We start from the raw sequence: 19,850 nt of genomic DNA on the forward strand, positions 1-19,850 counted from the left end.
AGCCTGGGTGTGTCCCTCTCAAACCACTCATTTCTCAAGCAGTCACAAAGAGTCAAGGCTCATCTTCTGCAGCTACCAGGGTGTATTAGGGGCTGTCTACGCTTCAATCAGAAGTGTGACTGCAGGACATGGTCATAGAATATCAGGGCTGGAAGGGACCTCAGGAGATCATCTAGTCCAACCCCCTGCTCAAAGCAGAACCAATCCCCAGACAGATTTTTGCCCTAAATCCCTAAATGTCCCCCTCACAGCCCTGGGTTTAGCAGGTCAATGCTCAAACCACTGAGCTATCCCTTCCCCTCCTCCCTAGCCTTACCTAACCTAGCTTTGATCTAGCTAGTGTAAGTACTAACAGCAGTGAAGCCACAGCAGCACTGTACAAGCCCACCCAGGATCCTTGGTATGTACTTGAGCAGTTAACCCATGCTGTTACGGCTTCACTGCTATTGTTATTTGTGCTAGCTAGATCAAACCTAGCTCAGATATGTCTGCAAGTGTTGCAGTCTCATCTCTGATTGCAATAAAGTTGTACTCTTAAACACACCTTCTTCTCCTTCCCATCCTGTTATTCCCTAAGGAAAGTGGGCTCTAGCAACCTGCAAAGAGTTTCAGTTTCAGAAGAAAAGTCATTTTGTTTCTGGGGAAGCCCTGTTCCATCTGAAGATGGCAGCAAAGTAGGAGGTGGGGCAGTATGGTAACAGCATAAAAGGCCTGGGCTTCCAGGAGATGGGTGAGCATTACCCAATAGGAACTTCTGATGGGATAATGTTGAAGGTCTGGGCTTTCAGGAAATGGGTTGGTGACAACACTGTGCTAGAATATGTCTTCTAAGGCATGCAGGACAGGTGGAAGGAGAGCAAATGCCCAAGGAGAAGTTGGGGGAGGACTGAGAAAGAGACTTTTCTGAAACATACAGACTTTCCTCAGCACCTCCAGTGCTGCACGCAACCTGATTAGAGCTAATGTGCCAGTATCAGGATGGGAGCTCTCAGAAGCTGACAGTCAGATGATGAATTGCTAATTAGCAGGTCCCCCAGCTATTACTCTAGCAGGGGAAACACTCGACTTACCATATCCCTGTCCAGTGACTGAGTGAGTCTCACTAGACTAGATAACCTGCAGGCTTTATCATGGAAGCAAAGTCCACATGTATGACTTGTTTGTCCTCTTGATAGGCTGTATACTATTAGGTAACCTGTCCTACAGGGAGAATTAATAGGGTTTAATAAAACGTGGTCTCTACTTTTATTACCTGCATGTTAATCATCATTCATTTGAATTTTTCTTTCAGTTTTTAGTGAAGACAGTTGAAAAAGGTAACGGCTGCATGATTAGACTCATTGGCAGAGTTGTGTGGAAGCTCAGGGCTGGAGTAGCAGGAAGTACTGCACATCAGGGTAGAGCTGCATTAGCAGAGCTGGGGCAGGTGGGGCTTTGGATGGAAGAAATGTGGATTTGAAGTGCTTTTATTCATGTGCGTGGAGGTACAGTCGCAGAATCCAAAGGCTATCAACTATCACTAGAGAAAGCAAGTCCCATCTTGGCTGAGGTTTTGAAAGAAATCTAAGAGAGTTCCCAAATGTCTGTTGTGAGCTGGGTGCCTCACTTCTTTAGGCTCCTTTGTAAACCCGACTGTATGCCCCGCTGCATCCTGGTAACACGCTAATTGTGACAGACCCGGCTCCTGCTCCCTGACATGTTTTGTTTAAAAGGAACTGGAATAGGAAAGGGAAGGCGCTGTAATGCTTCTCCTGCATTCCCCTGTTTGGCTTTCTGCAAGTGATTTATCTGTTTTTGATGCCTGGAGTGCTAAAAATATAATGATTGGATAATAAAATGATCACACTTCTGCAGTATAAATCTGAGGCCAGACACATTGGGAACAATTTCGGAGTCTGACTTTGCCATGACTTCAGTGGTGGGGAGAAGAAAGGAGAGAGCGTTCTTTATCACAATGTTTTATGTTCTTAGCTGTCTGGGTTTGGGTTGGGTTTGTTTTTTACCCCCCTTGCAAATTACTCGGCCATGTCGTCGTAAAATCTCTCCTAAAGGAGGGGACTGAGTGGGCTTGCATGCTGGCTCACCTGAGCTGCCTGTCTCTGCATACTGCCACCATCACCAGCAAGTTCCCCAGGATAGCCATGAGTATAACCGCCGAGATAAAGGTGAGCAGTGCGATCTTCTCTGCCACGCCGAACCCCTCACTCGAACTGGAAACCATAAAAAGAGAATGCATCAGAGGAGGGCAGGGAAAATGAGGGTGTGTTGAACCACAAACTTTCAGCAAATAACTTCAGGCAGATGCATGTGTTTAAACAACTCTTTCTGATCACAGTTTCCTCTGAAATCTGCCTCTGCACCAGACACGTACATATATATATATATATATATATATATACATTAATTTCTTGCTTATGGAAAAGATATGGGACACGTATGTGTTCTGGATTTTTCAGAGGAAAGGTTAATATGTAGAATATCTGCAAATACTCTGCCTGTTCTTGTTGACCGTGGGGCTAAATAAACTGATCACAGAGAGCTATTTTTTTGGGTGCTGAACTTGGGACAAAAAAGGTCCAGTTATCATAGGTAGGTGCTCAGCACTTTCTGAAAAAAAAATTTCAATAAAACCTTTTTTTTATTGAAAAGCTTTTTCTTATTTTCAAAATGTTCAGTTCTTTCACCAAAACTGAAAATTTCAAATTTTAGAATTGTGAAATTTTGTGTTTCTGTTTTTTTCCTTTTAGTCACTCTTTTTGTTCCTTTTTTCCCCACTACAATAGAAGGAGTGGTGTCCATGTCATTGTTCCTTTACTTTTTACGGTTGCCACTTTGTAATTTTTCTAAAGTTGCAAAAGTTTTCAAAAATTTGCTAAGTAGCAAAAGGAAAAAAGGAAAAATTTGAAAAAGGGTTAAAATACCCAACCCTAGACATGGTTAATCTTATGTATTTAATTTTTGGTGGGTAGGAAGATTTAATACAGAAAAGGAAAGAAAGAAGAGAAAAAATATGAAAAGTAAAACCATTTTGGAAAAAAAATACAAATTGTTCTGTTTTGAATCCTTCAGAACTAGATCAACACTTTGAAATTTTTTGTGAAATTATTTTTTCATTTTTTAACCTACTCTACCTGGTGTCTACAAGAGGTACCCAAAATCTAAGACATCCAAAATTACTACATACTTCTGAAAACAAAAATATTATTTATTACATAAACATGTAGATGGGTGTGTGTTCCTATAATGGAGATGCTGTAATGTCTCTACAGTTAAGATTACGTTAATATTTGCCCTTGAGGCAGGGGTTTAAGCAGAAAAAACCTCTTCACAATGTAGGAATAAAATAGTGTATCTTCCCCTAATGTACAGAACAAGGAGGACTTAAAATACAGAATGAATTTTGATAGAATTTTCAGATAATTGAAAATCTGCCAATTAGTTTGAGCTATAATCGTTTTTAAATGGTCCCTCAGAATTTTTGTTTCTTCACAGGTAACTTTTTCTAGGATGTATCTACTAAATACATTTCTGATTTATGAAATTTGCTAATTGACTCCTTTCTAGGTTGGCAAAGCTAAGATAGAAGCTCCCTTTAAACTTTACTACTGGTTACACCACTTCCATATTCTTTCTAATGATTACCAAATATCTTCATCATGGAATCTATGTTGTCATTGGGTGGATGCTCCACAATCTAAGCTTTCATTTTGAAAATTTTTCAGTAATTTGATGTGCACTGCTGAATTGAACATGAGTATGGCAGAGAGGATATTAGTGTGTTACTGTGCTGGAGTGTCATGATGGTAACAGGCTAGTGCTTGGAGTGTTGTCTTAACTTAGGAATTCCTTGCTTTTTAGTGTTTTTATCAGGAAATAATACCTGTGCGCCCTCAACACTGAGTTTAGCAAGTTTTTGGAGTGAAAATTTTTATAAGTATATGAGGGAGAGAGGCGAAAAGATGCTCTGTCTCATCAGAAATCCTTTATACTTGCTACATAGAGGTATTATACTCAGTAGCATAGTCGAGGGTAAAACTGGTAAATAGAGTTTACCCACTTCTCACTTGGGGAATATAGTTTAGTTTATTCATTTCTTTTTTTTTTCTTTTTTTTTTTAACCACACCACCACTGGTTATACTGTCCTGCAGCCAGTTAAGCTAGGTTACAAAACAAGTGCAGAAGATAGTATTATAACTAGAGCTGGGCTAAAAGCAACCCCTAGTTTTGTACACCCCACGCACCCAATATTTCCCTCTCACAACACCCATGAGAAAACATGTGATGATGTGGCTTTTAACAGCACAGCTTTGTATGCTTTCCAGAGGGTGGCTACAGCAGCAGGAATACTGCACTCTTTTACCCAAGGAAGAGATTTTGGATGCTGGTGCCAGTGAAACCTCAAGAGCAATAAAGACTGAAGGTTTTCACCATTCTGTGCAGAGGATCAAATTTAACTACAGGTGAGGTTCAGCAGGAAAATTTTGCCAATTAGGAACTGCAAACCTTTCACGGATGCCCAAGGCAAGGATGCGGTTTATTTAGCACCTGAAGGAAATGGCACTTAATTAGGACAATGTCTACTGAGCCTCTGTGCAACTTCAGTGAGGGCAATTAAGGCTTTGAGAATCACCAACATGTGTCTCTTGCTCCATTCAGAAATGCTGACAAGCCTCCACTGTAGCACAGTTAGAGTTTCGTAGCATTTGTTGAGGAGCTGTGCTTCCAGCTGCCTCGGGTCATTGGTTCTTGGACAGCTGCTGAAATGAGTGCTTTTGTTTTTCTAGTCCCTGCAATTATACTCACGTGGCTCTTAATCACTGGCTGAAATTTGGCTAACTCTGTCCATGGACACTCCCTCACACTTCCTGTGCTTCCCTCCCCCTGCCCCACTTTTGAGACCACTCGTAGCATGGCCAATGCTAGCTCCTGGTAGCTTTCCACCTACGTAAACTCACCCACCAATTCAAATCTAGACAAATGTTACCATTTACTGCACTTCTCACTCGTTAGTCCATGGTCTGCACAGACCCAAGGGGCAGCAGGAAAGACTGTTGATGGATAACCAAGCTGATTAGTGTAATCTGAACTCCTTGCCCCTTCCTTCTAACCCCACAATCCCAGGCCATCATCCATTATGAGTCAGTCATCATGGGGATGATCTAAGAAAAGGAGTGTTAAAGAAGTCGTCTGATTTCTATCCTTTGACAGTCTCCCTCTCCCACTTCCCTCTATTTACATCTGATTTGAAAGAGTTTATTTGCCATAGACACAAAGGTTTTCCTGACAGTGTTAGGAGAAAAGATGCTGGTAATTATGACAACTTAATCTGCCTTGCATCACTGCACTTTAGAAAAGAACAAGAAAACAGCCGATGAGAATCAGTCCCTGTCTGATGTGAATTATGCAAAACTAGAAAGGACAAGGTAATTTTCCTCTTTTGGAGATGAACAGAACTCTCTCTCCCCGTTGTTTGATACTTCCACAAATGGCTATTGCACAGCTGAGGAAGGTTATGCACTTGCCAAAACACGAGTTATGTTGAGCAAAACTGCGTGTCAGAACACCCAGCCTTGTTAATAACGTTCCTCAGCAGAGGAAGACAAGACACCGTGTATATTTAGGGGGGGAAACAAAAGACAACTTCAAAAAGCAGGTTTTACAGCCACAGGCTCACTTGCTGGGAACACACTGGGACTAAAAGCAGCCAGAAACAACGGGGTTGCTGTGATCAAAGGCACCTTGATTAGGGAGCTGTAATTGTGCCTGCCTGAATGGAGTATTCATAATAGACTAATGGTAGCTCAGTGGCTGCATCTGTGAAACAAAACGTCAGGCTGCATTGAATATCTCTATACAAAAGATGTTCCTTTTCCTCCTGGGAGAGGGTGGCAGTACATGCTGTCACCATGAAGATGATGATGGGTTAATTTATACAGTGCCATAGTTGTTCATGGTGCTAGGTTTTTTGTTTGCTTTTTTTAGAGTTGTCTGACTATTTTATCTCTCTCGCAGTCCCTCCTTCTTTCCTATATGGTGCCTATCATCATGATATCGGAACACTTCTCCACATTCTGAAGTGTACATATGAAGATATATGTATTTCTTTCCCCTTCTGTCAGCAGAGACAAGGCATTAGCTGGTTGGTTTGTGCTGCTGGTGTGGGAAGAGGAGGCTGGAGGAGTGGGCCTTGTATTTTGCTCTGAAGGTGCCAATGTTTGTGATCATTTACCATCCTTTGGGGTCAGCTCCATCTTTGTGAGCCTGCCTGCTGGGAGTTTCACCCTGGTGAGGGACAGTTTTGCTGACCCAGTGGAATGCAGCTGTCATGGGAGGCCTTGATGTTGCAGGATCTTCCAAGCAGTTTGGGCCAGTCCTTGAGACCTTTAATTAGGCTTCATGTTCACCAGGGAGCTGTGCAAAGTGGAACCTGAGGACAATGGGCTCTTGGTGGCCTGTGTTAGTGGACAGCCAGGCTGCTGGGTTCTGAACCAATTATAGCTTCTAACAGGCCTTGGTTTCACCCTTAGATACAGAAAAGGACAACCATCAAACCTGGATGTAAGAAATCCATGCATCACTGTGGCTAAGTCTGAATCTAACACTAGGAAGTAGTCATCCAGAAGCAGTGAACAGTTCAGGTGGACACCCAGGCTATGGACTCTCTAAAGGCAGGGTGATGCTATAGACAAGGTGGTAGGTTCTTCAAAGAGCATCCCTCTCCTCATTAGCATTGCATCAGTCTTTCCAAGTGTGACACTTTCTCGGGGTACCCAGGACTACACGGGTCACCTCATTACTCCACCCTCATTTCAAGCATGAGGTAGTCTTCCATGTGGCAGCTGGAATGACACACAACGATTAGGAGGATCAGTGTGATGTGAGCTTCCAATAGACCCCCAAAGCAAGACCCTTTTTGGGTGAATACTATGACAGCAGTGTGGTTGGAGTAGTGAGTTTGCTAGACCTGCTGTTACAGAACAGTGAACCCTTTGCTAGCTGGCATTGAGGGGTTATTAGTCACACTCAGGCTCAGCTTTAGCCAGCTGCTCTTCATAAAGAGTATTAGTAGTGTCTAGGTGATGTGAGAGGTGGGCCCTGGCAATCTTCCCACTTAGCTTGCTCAGGAATGAGAGTGATGGATCTGCTTACAAGAGGAGGGATGCTGAGCAGTAGCTGGGAGAGGCCAGTTGTGTTGAGTGATGACATTTTGAGTACTGGCTGGACTACCATGCACTGTAGGTAGACTTGTCTCTGCAAATGAGGTGTTGACAATCTCAGTTAGTAGGAGTGCGACATGCTCTTGAGTGTTTCTTACTAGTAAGGAGTGGCAAGGATCATTCAGGGCAGTAGGTGGTCACTCAGTTTTCTGCTGTGATTCTAGCCTTCCTAATCCATGAACAGACCAATTTAGAGAGGAAAGAGAGCAATGAGCCTGTTATCTAACCCCCTCCAGCTTTGGGCTCATCTGCAGAAGTCATCATGGCTGAACTGACACCAAAGGAATACCCCACAATGGAAGACAAAGATATGAGTTTAACTGGTCACAAAATTTTCTGGAAATCCTAAAAGAGGCCTGGACTAAGCCATAATTACTAGGAAATCCAGTGTTGCCAACTCTCATGATTTTTGTCAAGAGTATCATGATAATTGTTTTCCTTAAAGCCTGAGCTCCTGGAGTCAAGTGGATATGTGATGATTTCAGCCTTCATTCTTGAAGAAAAAATAAGTTTCTAATCCTCATGCCTGTGGAGAAAGCTTCAAAATGTGACCCTAGTGCACCCTAAAGGCTCAAAAAGCAGAAGGCAAATAAACACCCTCACCAAATCTATTATTTTTATATAATCTGATGATTTTAAAGCCAATCTCATGTTTTTTAGTGAGACCGACTCATGATTTTTGAACATTTGTGGTTGGCAATACTGGCAATCTCACGGACAGTGTTTCAGCATCAAGAGGTAAGCAGGTCTGCAGAGCTCCAGGAGTCCAAAGGGCACAGTTAGAGGCTCACTCCAAGTGAGGACTAGCAGGATATTGTTTCAGGACCAGACTGTGAGCTGCTGTAAATTGGCATAGTTCCACTGAAGTTGATGGAGTTATGCTCCTTTTAACCAGCTGAGGATCTGGCTTTTCCATTCTAATTTTTGAGGATGTGGGAGGAGACATGCGTCCTCATTGGTGTAGAAACACAATGTACAACGGGCAGAGAAATGCACATTTATTTGCATACATCCACGTGCACCCCCTACATACACAATAATTTTTGACCCGCCAGGGAGAACATATGAAATTTCTACAGACTATTCCCACAAGTTGTGTGGTACTGTGCCCCTCAGGGAACATAAGTAGAAGCATGTATCACTGAAGACACAGCATGAGTGCTCAACCATGGAACATTACTGTGCATGTGCCTCTGGAATAACCCATTGTCAAATGGGAATATTTGTTAATTATGCAACTACAGTAATTCAAAGCCCTTCATAATGGAAGGAAGTGGATATGGATGTAAATTAAAATCAGTGGTTTGGCATGACATTGTTTTTCTCAAATCTGAACATTTTGCTTCCTGAGCATGCTTGCTTGTTGAATACTGTGGAGACTGATGAGTCTGCTGTTATCAGGGAATGAAGTTCACACAAAATAATTATTGGCTAGTAAAAATATAGAGGACACTTAAGGAAAAAAGTGAAACGTTGATGCTGAATGAATGTACAAAATCCCACATATAAGGAGATACTAAAACAGTTTTTCAAGTACATTGAAAAAGCTTATATCTAGTTATTAGTGTGGGCTGGGTTTTTGTCTTCTATAATTATTTGTCAAGTTCAGTTCCTAGTTTCTTGTAAACACCCAATGTTTTCCAAATGACACTACATGCTTTCATATATTTTACCTAGCAATTAGAACATATGGATTAGTCATGCTGTATTAACAGTAGTATTTCTCCATCAGCTTTTATTATACATGTTATGCCATGGGCTCCCTGTTGTTATAATGGTTCAGAAGTGAATTTGATTAAAATCTTTAAGAATCATTCAGGCATCAATACTGCACTGGGAATGGACATGTTGCTCTTCTGCATTGGAGTCAATGGGACACCTTACAGGAGCAGGACTCTATGCAAGCAGAGCTTCCAAGGAGTTCCACAGTGAACCTCTACTGATAGTGGGGTCTGCCTGCATTAAGTCATTGCCAGGATCTAGCCTTTAGACATGAGAGTGGGCTACTGTGAAATAATTACAGCTACGCTTATTATCCAGTTTAAGGCTTGGAGAAAATGAAAGATGAAATTAATGTGATTTCTGCAAACACAAAAGGAGAGAGAGAGAGAATGAGAATGAAGGCACAATAGGATTTACATTTCCAGGATAACAGAGCACAGCAGACAAAGTGGGGGATTGGAAAGGCAACTGGGCGCCAAAGAAGAGAGAAAAAAAATCAGAATACAGAGGAAGAAATGATTATGCATCTGCTGGAGGTGGTCAGGGACATTAATAAATATCTTATAAACAGGACATACTATGATTCTCATTGACTCACTGAGGATGATGAAAAGATTAGGGTGATGTCTTGGACTATGTTGACCTAGTGTTAATAACTGATTTCACAAAGACCTTAAAGCTTTGGGAGAATGTATGGAATCAGATTTTTTTTTTAAAGAACCTTGCTTTTGCACTCAGGATCTGCAGTTGCATTTCACTTAAATATTTTAATTAATAAAATGAGCATCCAGTTATTTGCACCCACAGTTATTTCCAGGAACAAAATCAGAGGCTGAATGGAAATGCTTTTTAAATTGGGACGTGTTCCTTTATGAGTAAACTAATGACCTGTGTCTCAGTGCAGAAACATTAGAATAGAAAAGTAATTACCCGACCTATAAATGTCAGGCTCTTACAGTATATATAACCCCCACAAATATTAATTAGAGGTCAGCATTCATTTAGCATGATATCTTTTCTGCTATGTGGTGTCCCATTGAATCCAGTACATATTTTCATGAGTTATACAGCCTGAGCTATCCTCCTCCTGCTTGTGCACATGGGAGGACCATATCTAATGGTTTAAAATGAATTACACATTTCACTTCTGTTTTAGAAACAGATTTGGATGAATTAAATTATTGACAAGGCACAAATAAATGACTTTACATGCAGCAAAATAATAAAATCATGCTCTTGGTTTATTTGTTTGGGGTTTGTTTCTCCCTTAATAATTTGAAAAAACAATGTTGCTTTTTTCTGATGAAAGCTCAGGAGAGGACTGCTGGCTGCCTGGCTTCCACTGGATGGTGTTTGCTGCGGAGTGGGATGTGAAGAACATTATTCTGTAGCAAATAACATCAGATAAAGCAGAAACAAATATCTTTCTATTGAAAATCCATCCCCATTCAGCAGTACCAGCAAATCATTCCCATCTAACATCAATTCCATAGGCTTTGCCAAATAGGTCTCAGCCCAGTTCCTGTTGGATCAGTGTATGCACCACAAAACCAGCACTGTTAGAGCTGGTGGAAATGTTGCTCATTAACTTTTTCCTGGTAGAAACCGATGTTTTGTCTAAACCAAAAAATTCTGCAGAAACATCAATTTTGTAGGTCCAGGAAAAGAGAGAGTCTCAATCTCGACATCCCAGGGATATAGGAGACCCAGGATGAAGTCCTTGAGCTGCCTCATTTGAAGTGATTAGGGAGGAAAAACTCTACTCTGAATTAGGCAGAGCAGGGACTTGAACATGGGTTCCCCACATCACAGGGCAGTGCGTTAACCACTGGGCGGTAGAGGGTCTTGCTTCAGGAAAGGTTGTGTGTTCCGATACATAATGAAAACTGATTTTGAAAACCTCTACACACTTTGTGAAACTGAATTATTGTTTTCTGGCCAGACCTACACACTAGTTTCAGACGAGGAGGCCAAGGAGGCTGAACCCAGTCACTCAGAATTACAGATGGTCTCTCTGTAATGGGGATGAGACACCCGGATGGGGCCACACAGGTGAACCTTGCATTGCCACTGCACAGCCTTTACCTTTTCTCAACTCTCATCCTATCGCCTTTCACCACCAATAACGTCATTCAGGACAGCTCTCCCCTACAGCTGGGAGTGTGCTTCCCAGCTCAGGCAGATAGACGCAGACTAGCTCTGCTTGAAGTAGCACCCTAAACATAGCAGTGTAGTTGGGGGCAGTATGGGCAGCAGCTTGTGCCAGACCCCTAAGCACAGAGCTGCAAGGACCCCCTGGGTATGTACTCGGGCAGCGAGCCCCAGTTGCCCTACACACAGTACGCTGCTATTTTTAGTGTGCTAGCTTGAGCAAAGCTAGTGTGCGTCTGCCTGCCCAGGCTAGGAAGCACACGCCCAGTTGCAGTGCAGATGTGCCCTTCGAAAACCAGAATCCAGCCAGGGGCGCCCATGTTGTTTAGTATCAGAGGGGTAGCTGTGTTAGTCTGGATCTGTAAAAGCAGCAAAGAGTCCTGTGGCACCTTATAGACTAACAGACATATTGGAGCATGAGCTTTCGCGGGTGAATACCCACTTCATCGGATGCAACATGTCTGTTAGTCTATAAGGTGCCATAGGACTCTTTGCATGTTGTTTAGGTCTTTAATGACTTAGAAACCCAAGCTGGGGAGTTCGGGGAGAGAGAGTATATCCTCCTCTCACGGTGTCAGGTGGCGGAAGTGACTGTAACTCTTAATAATGCTGATATGCTCATTCTGATCCACCTCTGACCATAAGACTGGGTGTCTCTAGCTAGCACCAGAAGACAGAGCTAAGTAAATAGCCAAATGACTAATAATAAATGCTGTGGATGACGAGCTAGAGCAGCACACAATAACGCTGCAGTATACATGCCTGGTGGACCTGAGGAAACTCAAAAACTTACATATTATTTGGGAGCGTAATTTATGTCCAGCCCCAGGCTGTTTAAAATCATTGATGCTATGTGCCGGCTGTACACACCAGCTCAGCTAGCTGGACCTAAAGCTAAGATGTCTTATAGGATCAAAGCTTTTAAATAGCTGCTTGACACCACTTAGAATCAAGTACCAAGAAAAGAAGACAGACTAGTTAAATGCTTTTAAAAATGCTTTGTGTGGGATGCGTAGTCAATCAAGTACGTGCTAATAACACTCTCTCCATTTAGACATCAGGTGGGTACAGGAACGGCTGGTGCCCTGTGGGGCCCTCCATATGCTCCCACAGCAATTTAACCCCTAGCTAATTAACTTACAGAGGGAAATGTTAGCATCTGACATGGGTTTGCAAAACAAAATTTGGATCTGGGTTCATTTCCTCCCACCTCTCAGATGCAAAGTGCTGGTTCAAGGCCTCATAGAAATAGAGAGCTCCTGGGTCACATCCTCTGCTGCTGTAAATGGGCATAACTCCCTTGTAATTAATGGACTTTCATCGGTTTACACCTGCTGAAGCTTGAAAATTTTGGCCCACATGCCCTCACATCTGACTGCACATCATTGTGTTCCTTACTTGTACACACCATAAAGTGCATGGGAGATGGCTGCAGTGCTCTGTTGCAGTATCCCTTTCTGTTTTGTAGGTACTGAGTGAAACCAAAGATCAGACACCTCTTTATTCAGAAATGTCTTGTCCCATACCTAGCCCAGGATTCCTTCTTCAGAAACAAGCCCATGATATCTGCCAAACAATACATTTCACTTTAATAAAGCAGATAGAGGACAAAACAGAGAGAGAACCCCACCAAAGTACACCTACAATCAGAATAATGTGATTATTCTGTATATTCAGGGTAAGTGGCTCCTGCCCATCCCTTTCCCTTATGTATGCCTAAAACACGGAGAGCTCTATATTAAAAAGATGAATACCACACAGCTATGCTAACTAGATCAGATTTAATCAGCCACATTATTTTCCTAGCAGTGTTCCCATTAATTGTCATTATTAATCTCAGACCCAAAAGGCAAAGTCTGTTCAATGCTTTAGACCAAGAATGATGATAATTGAGTCTGTTTCAGACTCTGTTCTCAATTAGAGTGGTGTAAATCCAGAATAACTCCATTTACACCAAGTTAACTGACATGACCATTCTCTCTCTCTGGTATATTGATATACACACAAATACCCTTGTCTCTTATTTAGCTCAGAAATACAGGGAAATGAAGGGAAATGAACGTATTTGATACACATCAGTGGTATAAACTCATTTTGGATGATGAGAGTTTTTCAGATAATCAAGATTCAGATACAAGAAAATTGATAAACAAACTGAACTGTACATGTTGTACGTACACAGAACAGTCTCAGCGTATTGCTTAATGTATCCTGTTGTAACTGGGTGCAATACTTCGATCCACTGAGGCATCTCAAGTGAATTGCTACTCTTGTGACTTTAAGTTAGGAAATCTACAAAGTTGCACTGGTTTAACTAAATTAAAAAGTCTTTTAATTTCCATTGCAGTTATTTTTGTTGGGGAACGGAAATAATTTTGCATGGTTTATAATGAAGTTAGTATCTTTATAAGACACTTCAGTAACATCTGGCTGGGATTTTTAAAGGTGCTTAAGGAAGCCAATGGAAGTCGAGAGGAAGGATGGTCCAGTGGTTAGCGCATTAACTTAGGACCTGAGTTCAATTCCATCCTTTACAACAGACTTCAGGGTCCTTGAAAATTCCAACTGCACAAGTTATAGGATAGTAGCTTTACACTGTAGAAAGCAGGCTTATAACAAAGAGCTGTAACATGGAAAATCTGTATTTAAATTAGAACTGGCTAGAAAAATACCTATGAAGCTGTTTTGTCACAGTTTGCCACTATGGTAAAACTGAAACATTTCACGAGGACCATTTAATTTCACTGACGTTCTTAGATGGGTGAGGGCGGGTTGGCAGAGTCACTCTTCCTGTCTGAGTTCACAAGTTCAAAGCAGGCATTTTTACAATCATAAAACAAACATATTTTACCTTGTATCATGGAATACAGACATTACAAGTGAGATTAACACATGCAGCATTTTACAAGCATTTAATAGAGTCTAAAGACTAAACACATCCTTACCAGTCTAACACCTATCTTGAACAATAGTAACATATAGATGAACTGGTCTGGTTACCAGCTATGAATTTGTCAGTGCTCAGCTGACGCCTACAGAGCTGGCATCTGCTTTACCAGTGTCACTACTTCTATTTAGAAAGACATCCTAGTGCACTGAAATAGACCTCAAGGTATGTCATTGAGCTGAAGAAGCTCTTTTGCCTCTCTGATGGTTTTCTGCGCCAGTCTGTGAAAATAACCGTCCCCCACCCCCCGGGTAATTATTGATAAGAACCCAATAATAGCAGTTCTTATTTTTAATTTGTCTGAGGGAGGCAAGGTGGGTGAAGTAATATCTTTTATTGGACCAATTTGTCTGACAGCACTGAGGTCTTGTTTTCACATCAGAGTGAAGCCTCTATTCACCTCCTTGTTGAAATCTTTCAGGTGGATTATTAAGAATTTCAAATAAAAAAACATAAAAGTCGTGCTCAGCTCTCCCAAGATACATTTGCAATTAGGGGTATTAAAGGAACAAGTGTTCAGGAAGAGAATGACAGTGTCAACTTAGCTATTACGAGATTTGTGGTGTGTATTTTTCTCACTACCAGTTTCTGTTCTGGACACAGTGGGATACACACAGCTATCAGATGTCCGACTCCTAATGTTTCTTGGACAGACTCCCAGTTTCAAGAGTTCAGGTGAATCAAACTGGTTCTCACTGTCACTAGTGCTAATGGAAGATTTGGCACAGAGAGGCTAACTTGTTGATTTCAGGAAGGTCTTTTATTTTAGATATTTCTCATAAAACCACATAGAAATCATTTCACAACTCATTCATTATAAGATGATGACAGGAAGTTATTTTGTCTCCCTCCCTCTGAAGGCCACAGGGGATTGTACGTCCTATTGAGTTTTAAAGCATGATCCATCTGCATGGCTAGGGTTCGTGTGTTCAGCCTCTCAAGTGCATGCAGCTAGTTAACCAAATGCTGCTTGATTCACTTCCCAATGGACTTGCAAATTTCCGGACCTTCTAGAAAATGCACCACAGATACAAAATACGTTCCTTGCACCCAATCTGCTACCCAGATCCTGTTCCAACACAAACCTTTTGGGAAAGGGAGGAGTCTCCCCATCTAATACTGCTACTTTTCTGAAAATCCATCTGCTTGCCTATACAGAACAGAGCCCAGCAACACAAATGCCTGAGGTAGCAGCCAGCGATCTGCCAGAAAACAGAGCATATATTTGTTACTGTATTGCCTAAGTGAATCCTCCCTTTGCATTTAGGTTCAGATGTCTGTTCCTGCTCAGCCACCTGACACAAAATCCTGGACTAGGGCTCTGTTGTTTTGTTTAAACCTTGATCTTATCCCTGCAGCTTAATACTCGTTCCTTCTGAACACTTCCCAAACCAGCCTCATCACAGATCTCATGCTCAAATTAAGTAAACAGGAGGAGAAATCAACTAACAAGAACAGGCAGTGGGGCCATCAATCTCAGATGAAAATATAGCAAGAAGGGCTACTTTGCATGTTATTGCACAGTGATTTTGAACGTCAGGTTGTGATTTACATTGGTAAAGATGTGCAAGGCTTTCTGAAGGGAATTCTTCATACTATTATTATTTTGCAAATGGAGCTCTTCCCTGAATTATCCTAAATAACCACTTGTCTAAGGATACTGGGGACAAGCATCCGACAGAACAGGATAAGTCCAGCAGAGACGACAATACACATATGTTCTAGAGAAATCATGTGAATGAGTGTGTATAATCTACAGGTTAAACCGCAAGACTGGGAGTCGGTAGCAATGGGTTCTCTTTGCAGCTCTGCCTCGCACTGATTGCTTTATGATTTTCGACAAGTAATTTAACCATTCTGCAGATTAGTTTTCTGATCTGTAAACCAGGGATGATATTAATTAAAAAACAAAAACAAAAACCCCACTGTTTGAGGAGCAGGGTCAGATGATGAGTGTGCACAAGGAAGCAAGCAGCTGCTCTGTGGTCTCCCACTGAATTCATTTTAAGTTTTATTTTTAACAGCCTGGAGCTGACCCCTTGCACATAAATTGTGCTAAAACATGTTGGGTAACATCCCTTCAGGATTTCTGGCCAGAGACTGAGAAAACTGCTCCAAGCGAAGTGAAAAAGAAGAAAATATAGCCAAGTGTAAAGGGAAACTCCCGAAGATACAACCTGCAGCTCCACAATGGCACGGTATTTAATAGATGAATTCCCCACTAGAAAGTCAGCAGATTTAGATGATAAGGTCTCCTCCAGCCTGGAAAATAACATTGTACCAAGAGTGGAAGACAACTCTGGAACCCTACTAGAAGTTGATGCCTGTAGGCTATAGAGGAAACAATGAAGGAAGTGCAGGAGCAGAAGAGAGCCTGGGGGATTGAGGAAGAAGTGAGTATGTGCATTTCAGATGAGTTTGTGTGCCTACATACTCCCATGGAGCTTTGAGATTAAAGGACTCATGTATCGTGTTTTCTATCACGGTCAGGTAACGAACAGTATCTTCTCATGAGCATGCTGCAGCCTCTGTTCTTCAGGAACTCAGAATATGACCAGGGAAATAAAGTTTAAATCACAACTCTCTTTATTAAATACAAATCAAGGTCACATCTAGACTCTGAGCATTCAGACCCTGAGTGTGACTAATTTTAAGGAACAGTATACAACAGGGGTCGGCAACCTTTCCGAAGTGCTGTGCCGAGTCTTCATTTATTCACTCTGATTTAAGGTTTTGGGTGCCAGTAATACATTTTAATGTTTTTAGAAGGTCTCTTTCTATAAGTCTATAATATATAACTAAACTATTGTTGTATGTAAAGTAAATAAGGTTTTTAAAATGTTTAAGAAACTTCATTTAAAATTAAATTAAAATGCAGAGCCCCCTGGACTGGTGACCAGGACCTGGGCAGTGTGAGTGCCACTGAAAATCAGCTCGTGTGCCGCCTTCAGCACCCGTGCCATAGGTTGCCTACCCCTGGTATACAATATACTAGACTACAGGCCTGAGACAAAGCCCCCTGAAGGGAATAGGGAATAGGACTCTTTCCAGTGACTTCAATGGACATTGGCTCTGGCCCTATGTGAACGCCAAACCTGCCTCTTAATTATACAAAATGGCACTGAAAGCTCAACCGCTTAAACTTAATCCTCATCCTTGGGGAAGGGACAGGCCCAGAGCCAAACAAAGCGGGTCTAGGGTCAGGATGAAGCATTGCGAGCTGCGTGCCACCTGTAGTCTCCGTGGGCCACAACTGCAGTCTGCTCAGATCAGTTAGGTGCTGCCCTCAGGCTCCTGGCAAGTTGCTAAGGTGCCTCTTAGGCGGGCAAAAATTGGGCACCCATGGCCAAAAAGATAAGGAGGTGCTGCCAGTTGTGGTCACTTTGTGATTAACTCCCAAAAGTCATTTCCTCTTTTTGGCTTTTGCCATTTAAACTGTGTTACTAAATTTAATAAGAGGGTTTGGGTGGGTGGGGGAGCTATGTCGGTTTACAGCTTTTGAAACAAACTCCCAATAAACTCAGGCTCCCATTAGATCAACTGCTGTTTTCAGTGCATCACTGGATGTAATTTTAAACAAAGATCCCTGCATTGCTGCAGGGAGACAGCGTAATGAGGGTTTTGAGCATGGCTTGAAGGAAAAAGAGCAAACAATATGAAAACATAAGGCGGCTGCTTGGATGAGACCTAAAGCTCTTGGGCTCGAAAGAAAAAGCTCATAGAACAGTAGCTGAAATGCAGAAAATAAAGAGCAGATATTTCATTGCAGCTGCCAGATCAGCCTGACCACCTTAGCGCTATTATTGCCCATAAAAGCCAATATTGTTAATAGTGGTCGTTCCAGGGCCAGATGTCTCCCTTCCTGCCCTAGCAGCAGAGACCAGCAGGCTGTGTTTTCTGCAAAGGGGCTATGCAAAGGAAGGGCAGTTTTAAAACCTGGCCCTAGTCTCACTGGCAGAAGCTGGCAATGGACTGCCCCTCCCCAGCCAGAACAACCTACTCTTTCAGCAGAGATTGCCCCTGTGAGCCCAAGTACTTTGGAGAGATTGCAGCTGCTTCCCTCATGGGCTACCCGCTGTTCAGGAGCCCAGACTAATTTAGTCCAAAGTTTTCAAAAGGTTTTAGAAAGAATATTAACCTCAGCTGGCTGGATCCTCCTGGCCTTTCTCTGCCAAGCCAGTGGAAATTCCCATCAAAGCAAATGAGGGCTCTGACTGAGTAAGCAATGAGTATGAGCCACAGACTAATGCCCTGTTGTAACTATATTCCTGAAAGGGTAGCGGCTAGGTTGCTGGACTTGCCATCCCCAGGTATAAAAAGCACAAGGGACTCTTGCAAACATGGGACTAAATTCTGTCTCCAGGTTACCCAGGCCTTCCCCCTCTCCCCTGGTGCGCACACGTACACACACACACACACACACACACACCAGCTGCATCGGTGGGTGTAACAGAGAACAGAACTGGGGAAAGGGGAAGGTGTATAAGGGTATGGCTACACTTGCGAGTTGCAGCGCTGGTGGAGGCTTTCCAGCGCTGCAATTAGTAAGTGTCCACACCTGCAGGGCACATCTAGCGCTGCAACTCCCTGGCTGCAGTGCTGGCCGTACACCTGGCTCAGCATGGGGAATAAAGATTGCAGCGCTGGTGCTGCAGCGCTGGTCATCAAGTGTGGCCACACACCAGCGCTGTTATTGGCCTCCAGGGTATTAGCAGATATCCCAGAATGCTTTTATAAATTACTCTCTTTGTTTTGTTGTGAACTCCGAGCTCCGTAGCTCCCTTGATCCCGGAGCTGCTTATCTACAAACACAGCTCCTGTTTGCTGTGATCAATCTGTGAACAATCAAATGAGATAATGAGGCAGGCAGGGAGTGAGTGTTTGCTTGACAGAAACGGGGTAGAGGGGAGAGAGGGAGTCCGTTGGCTGCAGGCTGTTTGCAGTTAAGAGTTAAGGGTAAGGGATCAGGAACATGTTCTGATTTTTCAAGTCAGGAAGCTAACACACAGTGTTGGCTCCAAAAATCCACTCTCTCTCTCTCGCCCACTCCCTGTCACACTACGCCCCACCCCACCCCACCCCCCTCTTTTGAAAAGCATGTTGCTGCCACTTGAATGCTGGGATAGCTGCCCATAATGCATCACTCCCAACAGCGCTGCAAATGCTGCAAATGTGGCCACACACCAGCGCTGGTAGCTGTGAGTGTGGCCACACACCAGCACTGGCCCTGCACAGCTGGATGACCAGCGCTGCAGATTTGTAAGTGTAGCCATACCCTAAGAATGAAATCCCACCACACCACCATTTTCACGGGCACACCTTTGGCATGCTCCTTCGTGAATCTGACTCAGAGAGTTTACGTGGTCAACAACATTTTCTCCCCTTTGGAAGTCGGGGTTGGAGTATTCAGAATGACAGAAAGATGAAGAAAGTTCTGCTACAAGATTTCAACACACACAAATCTGGCTATGCAGACAATTTTCTGTCCTGTTACACTTCCCCAGACACCTCAATGTTCTCTCTTTACCTTGAACTACACTGAATTAACTCTCAAACTGCTGAGCACCTCCTGAAAACTTCATTCCCCCAGGATTTTCTGCATCATTTCAAGACACCAGGGCAAATGTTCAGAGGAATGGCATTTTTAATCAGGCCTTATCATTAGAGAGGCAGAGACTGCTGTTCAGAGGACACATTATGCTAACTACTGGGCTAACAGATGCAGCAAGATGATAAGTTACTGTAGTAAATGGCTTCCTTCTGCACAGTAGTTAAGAGCAGCAGACAACATAATATTTGCCAGACCAGTACG

The 19,850-nt window shown here is 42.7% G+C and overlaps 1 protein-coding gene across 1 annotated transcript in view; it reads right to left on the minus strand.

Moving 5' to 3' along the window:
• Positions 1 to 19,850, minus strand: part of HTR4 (5-hydroxytryptamine receptor 4) — a 226,342-nt gene that overhangs the window by 112,729 nt on the left and 93,763 nt on the right. The window contains exon 4 of the mRNA XM_045026269.1: positions 2,085 to 2,210. Coding sequence (XP_044882204.1) covers positions 2,085 to 2,210 — 126 coding nt within the window. The remainder of the gene's footprint in view (positions 1 to 2,084; positions 2,211 to 19,850) is intronic.

The sequence above is a fragment of the Mauremys mutica genome, chromosome 8 (assembly GCF_020497125.1).
Source record: "Mauremys mutica isolate MM-2020 ecotype Southern chromosome 8, ASM2049712v1, whole genome shotgun sequence".
Taxonomy (NCBI): Eukaryota; Metazoa; Chordata; order Testudines; family Geoemydidae; genus Mauremys; species Mauremys mutica.